General features: G+C 35.8%; 1 protein-coding gene across 1 annotated transcript in view; it reads right to left on the bottom strand.

The window, feature by feature from the left end:
- Nucleotides 1-18,929, bottom strand: part of LOC133519355 (uncharacterized) — a 207,741-nt gene that overhangs the window by 25,127 nt on the left and 163,685 nt on the right. Inside the window, exons 5-6 of the mRNA XM_061853397.1 lie at nt 14,515-14,682; nt 5,966-6,164 (exon numbers count right to left, since the gene is read on the bottom strand). Of these exons, the coding sequence (XP_061709381.1) occupies nt 5,966-6,164; nt 14,515-14,682 (367 nt within the window). The remainder of the gene's footprint in view (nt 1-5,965; nt 6,165-14,514; nt 14,683-18,929) is intronic.

The following is an 18,929-nucleotide window of genomic DNA, read 5'->3' as shown; positions in this document are numbered from 1 at the left end:
GAAATTTATATGCCTGATTTATAGGATACGGCAGATTTATAGGCCCGTAAATTTCGAAAATGGAGATACAAATAGTCTACTACTTAATGGCGCAGCGACCCAAAATGAGTCTTGGCCTCCGACACGACTACACGCCAGTTGTCTCGGTCTTGTGCCATCTCCCACCAGTTATCGGCTCGGAGATCGCGCAAGTCCGCTTCAACAGCATCGCCCCAGCGATATCTGGGACGTCCGATAGGCCTCCGCCCTACCGGGCGTCCCAGGTATGCCCTTTTAGCGCCGCGATCCTCCTCCATTCTCAAAACGTGGCAGAGCCATCGGAGACGGTGAGCTTTTTCGCCGACAATATTGGGTGTACAAATAGTATAGCAACAGAAATCTCATATGTGACAAAGAAATGTTTAGTTGGTAACTGTGGGGTTGACAAATAAAAATAAAAAACAAATATGTAAGTTCGGCGATATAAAATTACGCGAAACGCGAGTTGGGAAGTGATAATCGGCCATATCATTTTCGGCGATAAGTAAACCAATCGTACATCGACAAAGCCGCACTAAAAACGGGATGACCGACCGAAAAGTCACGTGACTATTTCTATGCATCATTAAAGTTTTTCTTTCAACGGTTGTCATCTTCGCTCAGCCCGCTGTTTTGTAAGTATATACAGATGTAAACTACCACTGTTTATTTATATTGTACATCTTGTTAGAATTAGTTTTGTATGTGGTGCAATTAAGAATATTACTACCAATCTTAGTGTAAGGCCCGAGTGGACGCTCGAAATGGAGCGTTCAGCGGGGCGTGCAGCGTGGCGTCGGGCCCACAAAGTGCTGTGAGCAGCGTGCACTGCGGCCGCTCCTATACGTTTGCATTTGTTTAACATGCACGCCCAACTCGAGCGTCCACTCAAGCCTTACACTTAGTGTTAATATTTCATTATAAAAAATAATGTACACCTAGGAAGCTAGAATAATGGCGGTGTAATTTTTGACCTCGATCCGTTTTTGGGTACAAATACTGTGTTATTTGGTAACTTGGTAATTATCATGCTTGTTCCTCATCGATTTAAAATAAAAACCTTCAAGTTCCTAAAATATATATGTATTATAATATTTTTATCGATAAATTGCTTTAGACTTATATTTGAATTTAATTGCAGAGTAAATTAAATAACAAACTAGATGTAATCATTTTGTCATTTCTAATAATTACTTATTAATTTAATACGTGTTTGGTCATTAAGTAAATAATGAAATACTTAACATATTAATAGCTTAATTTATTTTGGCAAATTAATAGTAGGTACATAATTAATTTTATAATTCTCAAAACGATTCTCTACGGTGCTTTACGATTTTTCTATGCATTTAAAAATCAACATAACTTTTTTTATTTTTCCCCTCGAATTTCTGGCATTAATTTGCCAAATCAACAAATGGCGTGTCAAACTGGTTTTAATTACATTGAATGATAAATGCGACAAGGCCCCATTGTCGGCACAGTTTATTGACCATTTGTCAACCTTATATCAATTACATAAGGCCTACTTTAAGTTGAATGTGTTGCTATTACATTGTAACTACATCTGTATCGGCCAAAGAGACTTGGTCTTACCAGAGGTCAGTAAATATAGAAGACTGATAAACCCCATACAGAAGCGCGTGCCTAATAGCGAGTGGTGTAGATGTAGGTGGCGGTGGTATTCACTACTTCGAATTTTAGCTTTATGTGTATGAAAACTGTCACCTTAAGTATGACTTTCCTGGCTACTGTCATCGACAAGAAAGTACAATAAAATCTGAATGAAAGCAGGATTTTTTTAAATTAATGTTGGGGTAAAGTCAGCTCTCTTTAAATGTTAAAAGTAGATGGCGCCATTAAATTAGAAACTGACAAAATATTTTTAAATAAGTACAGAATTTTCTTTGTTCAGACAACACAGTTCACATTTGATAATCAGCTACTTATAAACTAGGTTAATTCTACTTAGACTAAACTTATACATTTCATTTAAATAATAAAAATCCTAGCCCTTTCGCGCATGAGAGGAGGCCTGTGCCCAGCAGTGGGACGTATATAGGCTGAATTATTATTATTAATAATAATAAACATCCTCAGAATGAGGGTTTATTATTGCGGACATCCACTGTCTCTGTTTTTATTTTCATTGTGCTTTTATTGTGTTTAATACCCGTGACAGTAATAGCGTGGCGGTTAGGTAAGCCCAATTTTAGGTTTCGAAGTTAGCAGTTAGGACATAATTTTCATGCACACAAAGCCAAAACATACTACTAGCGCCATCTAGAACAATAACAAAGCACGGGGCTTCGTGTAGAGGTTACCACTCTTGATTTATACTACTCTTTGATCTTACTAAGCGATATAGAAAGCCAAACGACCTTGGTACACAAAGGCTACGACAACCGGACTTACTTGTCAATTCCTATACAATCAACAACAAATGTATCATATTGTCACCGTATTACGTTGATAAAAAGTTAAGACTTATGCTGCCAGCCGTACACTGATATTATCGCATAGTTTGCGAATAATTTCCATTGCTGAGCGTGTATGTAGTTTGTTGAAATATTAGAATGTTTGTAGATTTATAATAAGATAAAAATATTCAATTTAACATTCTAATCTCGTTGTGATATTATCTGATAATGTTTGTGAATAATTTGTGCAAGTGTTATTTGAAAGGCTATAAGTATTGTCATAGATCTATTATGATATAAATATTAATTTGAATGCAGGCTTCGTGTTAATAGGCTTTTACAGTACAACTCCCTGTGAAAATAAAAGTTCGTATTTAAGTTTAGTTACTTATAATGATTTTTTTATGTAATAGGGAGCGTGCATGAACTGTAGGAGGCAGCGTAGGAGCCGTCTGATTTCTGGCGCGAGGCGTAGATGTGATGTTTATTGTACCGATATAGCCCACAAGATGGCAGAACCTATTATGCACAAGAAAACACGTAACATGTCTGTACATGTTTATGGTTACGATTCAGGCCACAAGATGGCAGATCCTCCAGCACGCACGGTCCCTATAGGCAGCAAACGCCTGACGGGAAGCAGCCATCGCCATCCATGAACGTAAGCAACACCTGAGGAGACACTTATACGTTGCCAACCTTTGAGAATCCTAAATACTTGCTTCTTGACCCCCATATCATAGCGCAAGGGAAACTCCTCAGAAGGTAATAGTTTAGGTGGTAACAGCCTAATTTTATTTGTGTTATGGGTATATCTTTAGTGACACCATTTATGATGAGAGTGAAATAGGGCACTCCATTTTTTTTATTTTTATTTATTTATTATAGGACATTATTACACAAATTGAGTAAGTCCCACAGTAAGCTCAATAAGGCTTGTGTTGAGGGTACTTAGACAACGATATATTTAATATATAAATATTTATAAATACTTAAATACATAGAAAACACCCATGACTCAGGAACAAATATCCATGCTCATCACACGAATAAATGCCCTTACCAGGATTTGAACCCGGGACCATCAGCTTTGTAGGCAGGGTCACTACCCACTAGGCCAAACCGGTCGTCAAACCATTCTCAACCAACCAACCAAACTCCATTAAGTTGCTTTCAGACTTGTCAAAGCTGATGCCTTAAGGCACTGTCTTTCAAACCTTCCACGGTATGGATACGAGAGTCATGTACTCATGTCTCCCTCTTTTTGTTTATCCTACTCTCTAATCTCCTTGTTTACTTACCTGTGCCTAGCCAAGATTACAATCGTTTACGCTGCGATAACGAAACGCTTTGTGTCTTTCTATCACTTTTTTGTATTAGTGCGTTAGAGATAGTTGCGTTTCGTTCGCTACGCAGCGTAAACGATAGGTATCTTGGCTATGAACCCTGGTGGCAGCTTAGATTCCAACATATTCACAAACATGACATTAATGATAAGCCCTCAAACCTTAGAGCATTTAGACAGGAGTCAGCTTTAAGAGCTTACCCCTCTGCCGAAAACCTTGCACAATTTTGTATACTTTTGTATGGACTGACGTTTATCTGACATACATTTGGCGTGCCCCTCCCCCGCAGAAATCGGCAGACTGATTTGTACAGAAAATGACAGACATGGCGGCCCAAGTCTAAATGCTTTAAGTCCCAAACAGGTCACTCTTATAAGTCAGACGGTATGTTTACCATCTATGCACCACTAATCACCTTGTTTTGTTTAAGTGTATCGGCAAATTTTATTAACTGTATGTTTAAATACCCTCTATGTCTTTAGTTCTTTCGCTAATGTCATGCAAAATAAATGTATTTGTGTATTTTTAAGTTCTCATGTAAGTGAATTTTCAAATTCTTAGTGAAAATAAAAAAAATCTTAAACCTAAAGTCGCTTTCAGACTTTCCGAAGCCAAAGGCGCAAAGATGTATGTATCTTTGGCACGAAGCCGACCAGACACGGCAGTATTCTTTCTTCCACTTTTGCAGTCTGCCTATCTATCCTTTAATAAATTTAAATTTTCATGCTAGTTTACTTACCTGGTGGCAGCTTAGATTTCAGCATATCCATGGCTACGACATTGATGATAAGTGACCAAATAGGGCACTCCAGTAAGTCGTTCTCAGACTTGACGAAGCCGATGGCGCTGAGACACTGTGTTTCGAGCCGCCGACGGTCCGGGTAGGAGCGTCTATTCTCTCTTTCTATTAATCTAATATTATATCTAACTTCTTTGTTTAATTACCTGGTGGCAGCTTAGATTGCAGCATGTCCATGGCTACGACATTTATGATAAGCACCCAAACAGCGCACTCCAGTAAGTCGTTCTCAGACTTGACGAAGCCGATGGCGCTAAGACATTGTGTTTCGAGCCGCCGACGGTCCGGGTAGGAGCGTCTATTCTCTCTTTTTATTAATCTAACCTTATATTTAACTTCTTTGTTTAATTACCTGGTGGCAGCTTAGATTTCAGCATGTCCATGGCTACGACATTTATGATAAGCACCCAAATAGGGCACTCCAGTAAGTCGTTCTCAGACTTGACGAAGCCGATGGCGCTAAGACATTGTGTTTCGAGCCGCCGACGGTCCGGGTAGGAGCGTCTATTCTCTCTTTTTATTAATCTTACCTTATATCTAACTTCTTTGTTTAATTACCTGGTGGCAGCTTAGATTTCAGCATGTCCATGGCTACGACATTTATGATAAGCACCCAAATAGGGCACTCCAGTAAGTCGTTCTCAGACTTGACGAAGCCGATGGCGCTGAGACACTGTGTTTCGAGCCGCCGACGGTCCGGGTAGGAGCGTCTATTCTCTCTTTTTATTAATCTAACCTTATATTTAACTTCTTTGTTTAATTACCTGGTGGCAGCTTAGATTTCAGCATGTCCATGGCTACGACATTTATGATAAGCACCCAAATAGGGCACTCCAGTAAGTCGTTCTCAGACTTGACGAAGCCGATGGCGCTAAGACATTGTGTTTCGAGCCGCCGACGGTCCGGGTAGGAGCGTCTATTCTCTCTTTTTATTAATCTAACCTTATATTTAACTTCTTTGTTTAATTACCTGGTGGCAGCTTAGATTTCAGCATGTCCATGGCTACAACATTTATGATAAGCACCCAAATAGGGCACTCCAGTAAGTCGTTCTCAGACTTGACGAAGCCGATGGCGCTAAGACATTGTGTTTCGAGCCGCCGACGGTCCGGGTAGGAGCGTCTATTCTCTCTTTTTATTAATCTAACCTTATATTTAACTTCTTTGTTTAATTACCTGGTGGCAGCTTAGATTTCAGCATGTCCATGGCTACGACATTTATGATAAGCACCCAAATAGGGCACTCCAGTAAGTCGTTCTCAGACTTGACGAAGCCGATGGCGCTAAGACATTGTGTTTCGAGCCGCCGACGGTCCGGGTAGGAGCGTCTATTCTCTCTTTTTATTAATCTAACCTTATATTTAACTTCTTTGTTTAATTACCTGGTGGCAGCTTAGATTTCAGCATGTCCATGGCTACAACATTTATGATAAGCACCCAAATAGGGCACTCCAGTAAGTCGTTCTCAGACTTGACGAAGCCGATGGCGCTAAGACACTGTGTTTCGAGCCGCCGACGGTCCGGGTAGGAGCGGCGCAGCTCCCGGTTAACGTTTGATTGGAATCTCTTCATGTCGAATAGCTGGAAAGAAAGGGAAGTTTTAATCATGGAAGACAAGAAATTAGTGCATAATTATTATTAGACGACTGTGACACTACTATACTTAAGTTTTGGTATGACACTGTTAAATTAAGCCAAGCAATCATTAGATCAAAAATAAAAACAGATTTCTAGGTATTTTTAATAAAGGAAAAACCACACTCAGAATTACATTTTCCAGTTCAATTTAATAGAAATGTTCGGATTCAAAATCTTTACATTGAATTTCATATAAAGAATTGAACGTGATGAGAAGCTTAAATAAATTAAATGACCCGGGTACGTCCTTAAACTACGTCCATAAGAGAGGTATGGGCATTGTGAATGTCATCTCGCTTTGTGTGGTAGGGCACAGCCAGTGGATGTCATTCCAGATCTAGAGCAGAGCCCAACTGAGGAAGTACCTCCACCTTACAGAAAACAGCAGCCAAATAACACTAGACCCTACTCATAGTGTTGTGTTCCTGCCGGTGAGTAAGGTTGCCAGAGCTCAACGAGGGGTGGGAGGGGGTTAGGGTCGGCAACGCGCATGTAACTCCTCTGGAGTTGCAGGCGTACATAGGCTACGGAGACTGCTTACCATCAGGCGGGCCGTATGCTTGTTTGCCACCGACGTAATATAAAAAAACATACAAAAACCGATATACATGGTGTTACACGAGGAACACGAAATATTTTAACAGTGTATTCCTGATCATATTTAAAGACTAAAATGTCATATATTTTTTCTGTAATTCGCCAAAAAAAACATCTTCGTATTGTAACTTAGTGCAAAACGCCTTTTTAATGGCGATGATTCCATTATGGGGCGTAATCTAAATAAACTTATTGATAGATGTCAAAAAGTGGTAACACATTACAAAAACTAGGCTTTACGGAAAAAACTGGAAAAATTAATATTAAGTGCCAGATTTACTAATACTATTTACTTTTTATGTACACATACATTAAAAACAATTAAATTAAAAACAAAAAAATATTTTTTGGTGAAATTTTCATAAACTTATATAACATTTTTTTTCTTTTGGCCTCAGAAATGCGTGGTTAAAATCTTTCGGCTTCCTCGTGCTACACCGTGTATTTACTTTCAAAAAAATGTGAAGAAAGAATACTATTGTAAATTAATTTACAACGATCAAGAAAAGAAGGCAGCGCTTTTTTTTTAAGAGTTCATTATCTAAGATCGAGTAATTTCTTTTTACAAAAAAGTGTACCGTCTTTAAAGCGAATCATCTAAAAGATATTAAATGAATTTCGTAATACGAAAGTGTTACTAATCTAAGATAAAGATCGAATTATTAAAAGCGAACTACCAAAAAACCTGTGTGGTACTTTTTATCTCAATTAAACATACACATTGATCAAAACGGTCTCTTTGTAGACGAGTCAATTGTTAGAAGATTGTATCGAGCTAATATTACATAACAAGACATCAGGAGATAATGAAAAGACAGCCGATAAAAACGTCAGCAGCTGTTTGGTGTCTTTAAAATGGACTTAGACGAAGACATTGGGTTCAGTATTAACTATGGCGTTGTTAGTAAATGTCTGTCCAATCTAACAATCTTTTGTGTTTTTATAAAGAGACAGAATTTGAATGAATGAATGAAATATTTAGTATGCATAGTTTTAGGTACAGTTTTTATGAAAATATATATACAAAGTATGTATGTATGGTATCATTAAAACTACCATACAGGTATGCATAATATACAATTGATAGATGATAGAGATTTAACAGAGTTATGCTAATATTAGCACAACTAATAATAATATTAAAACAACTTCTCTCTAAATCGACCTTACACTGTATTCCATACATTATTACACTATGAAATACATTATTGTAAGGTAGATTTAGAGGGAAGTTGTTTTGCTATTTTCGTTCTGTTGATAGTTAAAGGCATGCATGAAATAAACAGGCACCTGTGTCGACTGTGACGCTGAAAACTGTTTTATTGTTTTTTGATACTTATAATTACCAATACACCCGTAAACAATTAATATAAGTATAAGAAATATAAATCATACCATTCAATGAAGTTAAACAAGATAAAGCATCCAATTATAATGAATGTAAAAATATTTTTTGATACTTATAATTACCAATGCACCCGTAAACAATTAATATAAGTAAGTATAAGAAATAGAAATCATACCATTCAATGAAGTTAAACAAGATAAAGCATCCAATTATAATGAATGCAAAAATATGGAAATCTAGCAGCGCGGTGTAGACATGTGCGTAATTCGTATTTAATTTTGTTTATGAACACGAAGAGTATCTCGTTTGTGAACAAATTATATATTATAAACTGCATTTTAACACAGAATCTGTTTTAAGAAAACTATACTATGTCGAACTTTACAAAATACAGACAATACTTTCTTAGATTCTAATCTGTCTTCCTCATTTCTGATTCTGACAGTGAATGGAAAATGTTAGTAGGTACGGTGCTCGATTCCTTAGAATTATGATTTTGAGGATCTTCGACTGGAGCAATGAGTGCACCGTCTCTACTTATCGAGCGACGTGTACGTGAGTAATATACTATTAGAACAAATTAAAGTATTTTTATAAATATTTTAATTTGTGTAATTTGAAATAGACCGTGAGCTAGTAAAAGCCGACAGATTTCAAAGGTGTATTTTTGACTACACTAAAACGTGATACAAAGTTTTCTGAAATCGGTCTTGTTTTAAAGATATTGTTTGGTGTTTTGTTTTTTCTAATTTGACCTATACTTATATAAAATTGTTTGCTCCTTATGGCCTCAGAAATGCGTTGTTAAAATTTTTCGGGTTTAACCAGCCCACGGTGTATAAACTATATACTGAAATAAATATCATATACTTTTAGGGTTCCGTAGCCAAATGGCAAAAAACGGAACCCTTATAGATTCGTCATGTCCGTCTGTCTGTCCGATTCTGTCACAGCCACTTTTTTCCGAAACTATAAAAGCTATACTGTTCAAACTTGGTAAGTAGATGTATTCTATGAACCGCATTATGATGTTCACACAAAAATAGAAAAAAAACAATAAATTTTGGGGGTTCCCCATACTTAGAACTGAAACTCAAAAAATCTTTTTTCATCAAACTCATACGTGTGGGGTATCTATGGATAGGTCTTTAAAAATGATATTGAGGTTTCTAATATCATTTTTTTCTAAACTGAAAAGTTTGCGCGAGAGACACTTCCAAAGTGGTAAAAAGTGTGTCCCCCCCCCCGTAACTTCTAAAATAACAGAATGAAAAATCTAAAAAAAATATATGATATACATTGCCATGCAAACTTCCACCGAAAATTGGTTCGAACGAGATCTAGTAAGTAGTTTTTTTTTAATACGTCATAAAAATTAAAAAAAAAAAAATTTTTCATCAAACCCATACGTGTGGGGTATCTATGGATAGGTCTTCAAAAATGATATTTAGGTTTCTAATATCATTTTTTTCTAAACTGAATAGTTTGCGCGAGAGACACTTCCAAAGTGAAAAAATGTGTGTCCCCCCCCCCCTGTAACTTCTAAAATAACAGAATGAAAAATCTAAAAAAAATATATGATATATATTGCCATGCAAACTTCCACCGAAAATTGGTTCGAACGAGATCTAGTAAGTAGTTTTTTTTTAATACGTCATAAAAATTTAAAAAAAAAATTTTTTTCATCAAACCCATACGTGTGGGGTATCTATGGATAGGTCTTCAAAAATGATATTTAGGTTTCTAATATCATTTTTTTCTAAACTGAATAGTTTGCGCGAGAGACACTTCCAAAGTGAAAAAATGTGTGTCCCCCCCCCCTGTAACTTCTAAAATAACAGAATGAAAAATCTAAAAAAAATATATGATATACATTACCATGCAAACTTCCACCGAAAATTGGTTTGAACGAGATCTAGTGAACGGTTTTTTATATTACGTCAATAAATTAAAAAAAAAAATTTTTTCATCAAACCCATACGTGTGGGGTATCTATGGATAGGTCTTCAAAAATGATATTTAGGTTCCTAACATCATTTTTTTCTAAACTGAATAGTTTGCGCGAGAGACAGTTCCAAAGTGGTAAAATGTGTGTCCAAAGTGGTAAAATGTTGAACAAGATCTAGCAAGTAGATTTTTTTTAATACGTCTTAAATGGTACGGAACCCTTCATGCGCGAGTCCGACTCGCACTTGGCCGCTTTTTTTTACTACTAGTTTCACAGGAGTTTCAAAATGTAGAATATATTTATTCGTTAAAAATAGACAAAACTACATTTATTTTATTATCTCTATTTAAAGCCCGTCAATTAAATGTCTTTAATAGGCACGTTAGCCACAAAGAACCATTTTAAACAAAATCCAACTTATCTCCAAGCCAAAAACCGCCTAGTCAGCTTCATCAAAATTGAATGAGCTTTATAAAGCCGTTACACAACTAGTGCACTAACGTCACTTGCATCGGTTATCGCCGGTCATCTCTGAGAGATGCCGACACACGGTGCACTATGTGTAATGTGCAATTGAGGAAGTGCTGTTGTTTATATTATTGTGGAGCATTCCTTTAGAATTCAAGTCTTTTTCATTTCTGAGAATAGTAGGACTGACTTTTTTTATACTACGTCGGTGGCAAACAAGCATACGGCCCGCCTGATGGTAAGCAGTCTCCGTAGCCTATGTACACCTTGGAGTTGCATGCGCGTTGCCGGCCCTAACACTCCGCACCTTCAGTGAGCTGGAGGAACACAACACTATGAGTAGGTTCTAGTGTTATTCGGCTGAGGTTTTCTGTAAGGTGGAGGTACTTCCCAGTTGGGCTCTGCTCTATATCTGGAATGACATTCGCTGCGCTATGCCCTACCTACCACACAAAGCGAGATGACATTCACAATGCCCATACCTCCCTTTTGGATGTTGTTTAAGGACGAATCCGAGTCCTGACTTTGAATTTGACAGTTGACACTCTACTGTCTTTGCCTGTGAGATTCTTCGTATGTCCATTCCCGGGCCTAAAACTATCTCCATACCTAATTTCATTTAAATCACAATCAGTTTAGCGTGCAGTGGCTTAAGGGTAACGATTACTTCCGTATTTATAATATTAGCAGAGATTGGTGTTTGTAAAAAGCATTGTGGTGGAAAATCCACACAAAATTGTATTTATTTTTCACAATTACAGTTTGTAACTAGAAACAATGATGAATGTTTAAAAAATAATGTATTTCAGAAAGGATTGAAACATTATATTGATTAACATATAAATTCTTACGAAACTTATATAAAAAAATAAAAATAGCAAAATGCTCTTAAATAATGATACATACTGCATATTTATATTTCCATCAACTAACTTGAACTAAAATTGCATTTCATGCAAATTTCTTCTAAAAAAGTTGCATAGCGCAGTGAACAGCATGATTGAAACCAATATCAAATATCATTGTGGAAATTGGACGATACATAAGTCAATGAATTTTACATACAACTCATTGCACATTACGCTTAACTAAGTATTGAAATGATAACTGGAATGCTTGTTCAGTTATTTATTACGAAACTATCTGTTCGTTAATTGGTTTGTTACTTAGAGCTGTTATGATGAATCGAGTTTGCGCAATCAGAATCACTAAGCAATCATAGTAATATAAGAAAAAAACTGGTTAAAAATGTAATAGAACGAGTTTTAGAAAATTAAGACTTACAATACTACTAAGTTTCTCAATTAAACAAAAGTAACAAGGTAATAAAAACAAATGAGATAAGCCATTTTATTTAAACTTGTATGCTCAATCACAAGCTCTTTCGATACTAATAGGAGAAAAAAGTGTACAGGATGCCTAGTTATCTCTCTATCACTCTTCTATATTGTGCGACAGAGACAGTTGCGTTTCGTTCGCTACGGAGCGTTAAGCATTGTTGTGTTGTCTGCACCCTGAGATTTTTATTTCTGTTCAGTTTTCATTTTTCATAGACGTTGTATAACGGCAATAGAATGGAAGGAACGAAAAATGTATGGAAATTGTCGCCTAGTGCAAATCTTGCTTATTTCGAAACCACATCAATATCTAAAAGAATTTACCTAAATATTTATTTATCAACTATAGAATTAAATAAGAATAAGTTCTTTTCAGAAAACTAAGTAAAGTTAACTGTGATAACATTGTTTTATTAATTTACCAAACGCGATTTGCTGTGGGAACGAGATTCGGAGGGAAACTCTCAGGATTGACGCGTTTCAACATGGTGAAGTATTGTTAAATTTTTAATTTGATGGCAACTTTGGATTGCAAGAACATGTTGAACAGAAGAAAGTTATATACTAATTTACGTTAGTACGGAACTACTACTACCTATATTTGTACCTGCTGTAAAAAGTAATAAAATAAAAGTAATAAAATGAGTGTGGACTAATTGTAAACAAGATCTAGTTAGCTGATAATCTAAAGCATACAGGAAGTAGAACACAGGTCAAAAGTTATCAAACAAATCTATATCAATGTAACAGATTAGCATTATATTCTCAAACCACAGACAATAGACCTGTTTGCTTACGCTCACTTTCGTTACTCACAAGAAAATAAAATGAGAAGCCGACAAATAAGTGAGGCAATGACCATTCTTTTCGTTACTTAATGGTGCTATCTTTTCGCATTGTTCGCGGGCTCTGCGTTACGTAAATCTTGGGAGTTAATGGGGTATGAATTACTAATGAATCCTCGGAACTCTTCCCCATTGTACCATTGTTTTAAATCATTTATCCTGATAAATTCTAAAAGGCATATAACAAGAAATCAAGAAGAAAACGATGGTAATCTACTAATCTCATCAGAGTTGAAGGTTGTGCAATAGAAACATCAACTAAAAAGAAATTATGTAGCAATGTCATGGCCAACAAATTCTGAATCGTGTTGAACACAGTGTGGGGCGGTCGTGATGCACCGCAAATGACTCGGCCACAATGCAGCGCATTAGAGTAATGTTCTGGCTCTTTAATTTTTTTCCGTGATTATTGTCTTTAGAAATTATGAAACATAAAGACATTAAAGGCTAATTTAGACGGTACGAGAACTCGCATGCGAGTTGCATTACACTACGGTATTTGATCGGTCGGATGATTTGGATGTAACCTCAATAGTCCGCAATGTAACTAAAATCGCATGCGAGTTCGTGCGACGTCTAAATAAGCCTTTAGGCTGTACCCTTAGCTGAAAGAATCCAGCAACTATAACATTGTAAGAAGATTTTATTTAGAGTTAGCTCAAACTCAGTTGGCAGCGATTTAATTTCAAACTTCTATGAACTTATGAGGTTTAAATGACCCTTGCACAATCTGGGCTATCAAAATTGCTGCAAATTTAGCTTGTTCTAACTCTATTCAATTCGTAAGGGCAAATAATAAATATGGAAATGTTAATGTGGTAACATGTAAAATAAGCGTCCTTATAAGTAGTTGAAATTATGTAGGCAGCCATGAAATTAATCGATCGTTTCGACATGTTACTTCATAAACGCTTCCATCTCAAAGGAAATTATTGCTGGTAAACACCTCTTCGATATTTGTACAGAATAGACGATCACGGCGACGCAACTTTGAAATAAGTCTTATCATAGTAGTAGTAGAAAACTAAATATCGATTGATATTAAGATTAAAGAGACGAAGATATAATTTTGCGTTACTCAAAATTGTTGGTAGTCGAAGGGTATTGGTAAATGTAGGGCATGTGATTAGGCGCATCGATAGATGAAAATATCGATCGCAGCGAGCTACTGATCGTAGTCATTAAGTGCAGCTGCAGTAATATTGACTTGGAAGACCCGTGACTAATGGAAAACTAATGGGAATTTGAACAAAATTATGTCCTCTAATTATTGTTTTTGTTGGTTATTGGATATAAGGTTGTGTACCAATTTCTAATACGAGTACTTATGTTCAAACTACAAGAATATAGCTTTTTACCACCACTGACATAAATTGTGTGTAATGTAACCTAACAACATCAGCAAAGTTACTTTTATTCTTTTACTGTTTCTGAAGAGCTGTAAATATATTTCCTTAAAACAGATAGTTCTAAAGGAATTCTACCACAGAGATCTTGAAATTACCGAAGTTAATTTCGGTTTTGATACTGATAAATTCTCAATCTTAGGTAGAAACAGCATTAGAGTATAACTAATCAAAATTAACGATATTGCGGTAGAATGTTTTTTTTTTGTAGAATTGTGAGTTTTGTCTTTAACTTTCTATTATAATATGTATAAGCCTAGATTTTGAAGAAAGTATAAAGTCACCTTTTTCTATTTTTTTTTAAATTATAAATATGCTAAATCACTTGTTATCATTGATCTCACCTTGAATATCTTCTCCTGTTCAAGCGCATACCCCGGCAGCTTGACTATGTCCTGGCCGATGGCGGTCTCCTCGTTGCTGGTGGCCGCAGTACTCTTCACGAACACACTACTCTTCGAATAGCGTCTGATGAGTATGTTACCCGCGTCGTCCATTTTGATTTTTACTCCCTGAGGACAAATTGAATAATTACTTACTTGATTATTGGTATATTGAAACCGTTTACTGATTTGAGGGTAAGAAAATGCACATGGCACCGATTTTGCACCGACCAGTCAGAAAAGGCATGTGATAAAGAGAGTAAATTCCGAAGGAAGGAATGGAATGATGTTCAAGTTTGGCAAAATATTGATGTCAAAAAATCTGTTACATAAAAACTGGAAAGAAGGATCCACTAGAGAACTTTTCGGTTTAAATATTTATTCAGTAAACTAATTGATTTGTGTAGAGCATCAAACACTTGCTCATGATTTATCTAATCTAATCATATTTCTAATTGCTATTATTTTTTGCGTTCTTGACATAGACAAATAACTTTTAGTGTGTGGATTGTAGCTGGCAAGACTAGTGACCACATAGTCAAACGTTAGACAAGAGTCTTATAATGTTTACATTTGCGTCCGCACGATAATTAATCATCAATACTATAAAAAGCTTTATAATTTGCTGTCTTCTCCGTTACGACCGATGACATCACAATCAGTCCTTATCACGCCATCAACAAATACTTCAAGGTCAACCGTTGCTTTGATTTCATTACTTTAACACTATTAATCTTCTTCTGATTTATAGCATTCGAGATCAACAATAGAACATATTCTTATAATCTTTTGACCTATGACATCAGCTGGGTCTCACGTTGGTTACGGCATGTCAAGTAAATCATTGTTATGAATATTCACATTTTGGGAACGATTTAGACAATACACGGAAAAGGTTTTCTGAGTACCAAATTAATATCATGTTAAGGAACTGACAATAAATACCGCTTCTCATGTTTGGCAATGAGACTGATTAGCAATATGCAGAAAGATGATATGTGTATATCAATTAGCAGATTGATATGTTTTTTAAAATCTTTATTAATATTTTAATAGTATTTGACCTGCTTTTAGCATAGGACCCATAGTTTGAGAAGTACCATTAAACCTCATTTTATCTCTATCAATTACTCTCTTTAACATTACACGTCCGTTAAATTTCAATGTATATTTTTCAATAAAATAACCAACGTCAAAATTAATTTAAGTGATGATTGCAATAAATGAGTGATTAGCATAGCTTCAAAAGCCATTAGGAGCGTTATCGATTGGCATAACATATCCGCCATTTGCAAGTGCAAAATTGCCGGTAGTGTTTTAGGAAGTGGAGCAACATTGCAGGTCTGTGGATAGTTTACTAACAGCAAAATACTCTGACCATCGATGGACCTTATTTCATTGCAATAAGGCTTACATATTGGAAGTTAACACGGTGATAGTTTGACGAAACCCGACCTAATTGTCGCGGCAGTTTCGAATACCAGACGGGCACCCGTGCGTTTATAATCGATTCATTCGAGTAGTTACAATTTAATTAATTTAATTTTTAACTACTTCATTAGACATTTATGCATGTGGTATCTAGAACCAATTTATGATGGACCACCCAAAAAAGAATAAAATTGCTTGACCTTTTTAGTCTTACTAACTTACGTCTAAACATAAACATTCATTTCTAAAATAGAATCATTAACGACTATAACGACTTTTCATACATTTCTATATATGTCAATCAATCTTTACAAATACAGAAAATATTAGATGGACAGACGCTGAGGTGATCCTACGCGACGCGTAAATATTGTTTGCAACAGCAATCCTAATTCAAAGGACAGTAAAGTTCACCGGATCTGAAGTAGACAAATGAAAAATTAAACAGTTGTGGAGGTCAGTCTAAAATCTATTCAAACCCACACAAGATTTTTTCTAAATAGAAACGGATTTGTTCTAAATAGGTCATTTGAACCAAGAACACCAAAATTAGATACGGGCAATAACATCTTCCCAGCTTCTGGCCTTACGTTTAATGTTTGTTGAATCTAATTTAAACGAATTAATCATCAAGACAAAACGATTCTTTGTTTATCCAAGGTATCTGGAGTCGAATTGCATATCTATACTATCAAAATTTACCGCGTTAAGTTAAAAGATCGTATCTCCTTACATTTCTCATAGAGAATACAGCATTTTAGATTAGGATCGCATTAAAAGCTTGATTCCAAATCAATATTTGCCAAGGTACCGACCTTGCGTTAGACAGCTCGTTATCATTTTCATTTGAATGTCAAAATGTATTGGATCCTATTGTTAGAAACATTTCGTAACATGATTCTTGATCATCATTTCCTGTTGTCTTATATGTTTTCAATCAATGTCGTGTTTTGATCCTTAAAAGGATTTTATGTGTGAAGAATACATTTTAAATTTAGTTTGGAGGTTTTTGCTCCATATCCTAGTTTGAAATGTTGTCTGTATCGTAAGTTAAATCTTCTAATTTGATTCTTCAGATAACGCAGTTGGGCACAGTATGGCGCCTTTAAAAAAAAAGTTGGTATACGAAATAGTTTTAGCGAAAAGGTTATTAAGACTTCCCAATCCAGAAGCAACAACTTGAAATGTGTTATTCATTATTTTTGTTAACCCCGAAGTAGTGGGGTATTGTACCTGAGTGTCTATCTGTTGCATCATAACTTCAAAATGGGTGAACCGATTTGATTGTTTTCCTATAATTGTAATTCACTAGATGGCACTTTTTCAATGAATACTCTAACCCTGCACTTCATATCCAATGAAATTAAATTAGAAAGAATACCCATAGGTAATATGTAACTGAGTAACAAGTGTAACAACGACTTTTTCTCATCAACCGCTGTCAAGCTTCTAATTATAGTATTCGGTCTTATGCAACCTTTTATGTAGTAATTGTTTCCGACATATGTTGTAATACCACATTATCCGTCGGCGTTTGTTCTTAATGCTCGGGTGTTGTTTAATGACCGGTCTTCTAATGTTGTTGTTTCAATCAAAGAAAAAAGAAGTTTGAGATCGGGGCAAACCGGATGCGTATGCAGAGTATGCAGTCAGATCAAGCTCCTGCATATGCAGTGATAAATTGTGGCGGTGTCACCATGGTTAAGTTTTTTTGACGAAGCTTGTTGCATAAATTATGGTTAATGTAGAATAAGGCCATCAAGATGCTTGTGCGGATTACATTTGTGCAATTAGGTATATATGTGGAGTCCAAAGTGGTGTCGGCAAATCGACCGATTTGATCAGAAAAGAAATTGGCGTCAATCTCCAATTTTATAAATTTAAAAAAATTTATATTTATAATATTTGGCCGCTCTAAATAAAAAAATGCCCCCAAACGTGAATACTAGAGTAAATTACTATTCTTGCGTCCGCGCCTCCATTTTATCGGTAATATTGGTCATAATTGACGACCGAAATCAGCGCGCCAAATTGGCACGGCCTGATTTGATCGGGCAATCTAGTCAGATGGGCGAAAAATTGTCCCATTTGAACTCCACTTTAGGAAGCAGGATTACTTTTTTTTTATACCACGAAGGGCGGTGGCAAACAACCATACGGCCCGCCTGATGGTAAGATGCCTCCAACTCACAGTTGTTACATGCGCGTTGCCGACCATTTCGTTCAGTTTAATAGATTTCATTGTATATTAAAGCTTTTATAATTTTTCATAGCCTCGCCACAGTCACTGGTACAGCTAATTATAATTACGTCATTTTATATTTACTCATTTTAGGGTCGACAAAAAAGGTTCGGTTCAGACTTGTGGTTACAGTCGATCGGTCATGTCCGTTTTTAGCGTAGGTGTCATGGATGACGGCTAATGATGAGCGAAGGTTCTAATTATTCGTTGTAACGGAAATATACAAGTATGTATTGTGGATAAAGTATGCTGTTAGAAAATATAATATGATTTATCGTCTACGGTAAATAGGAAAATAAATAAATATTTGAGGATACTCTTTCACAGGTCGATATAGCCCCAAACTAAGCAGAGCTTGTATAAATTATATTAGGAGTACTAGGCGACGATAAATATACAAATGCTAATAAAAATTTAAAGCATGAACATTTTTGAAAAGCATGCGGTTTGTTTGTGAGTGCGATGGGCCGAGTGATAATGGAATGCAAGAGGATATTAGAAAGAGAGATGCCTGAAAGCACTATACCGTTATGAATTCTTGTGTCTTAGCAGCTCATGTGTTATTACTTAAAATGTTAATGCTTTATGTTGTTAATGTGTTCCAATTTGTGCCGCTTTGGCATCAGCTGTAAGGTGCAATTTGTTATTTGAAATAAATAAATTTAAATATAATATAAATATTAAGACTTTCACTTCATTTTTC

This window comes from Cydia pomonella, chromosome 6, assembly GCF_033807575.1.
Source record: "Cydia pomonella isolate Wapato2018A chromosome 6, ilCydPomo1, whole genome shotgun sequence".
Lineage (NCBI taxonomy): Eukaryota > Metazoa > Arthropoda > Insecta > Lepidoptera > Tortricidae > Cydia > Cydia pomonella.
Note: the sequence above shows the minus strand (reverse complement) of the source record. Positions and strands in the feature narration are given on the sequence as shown.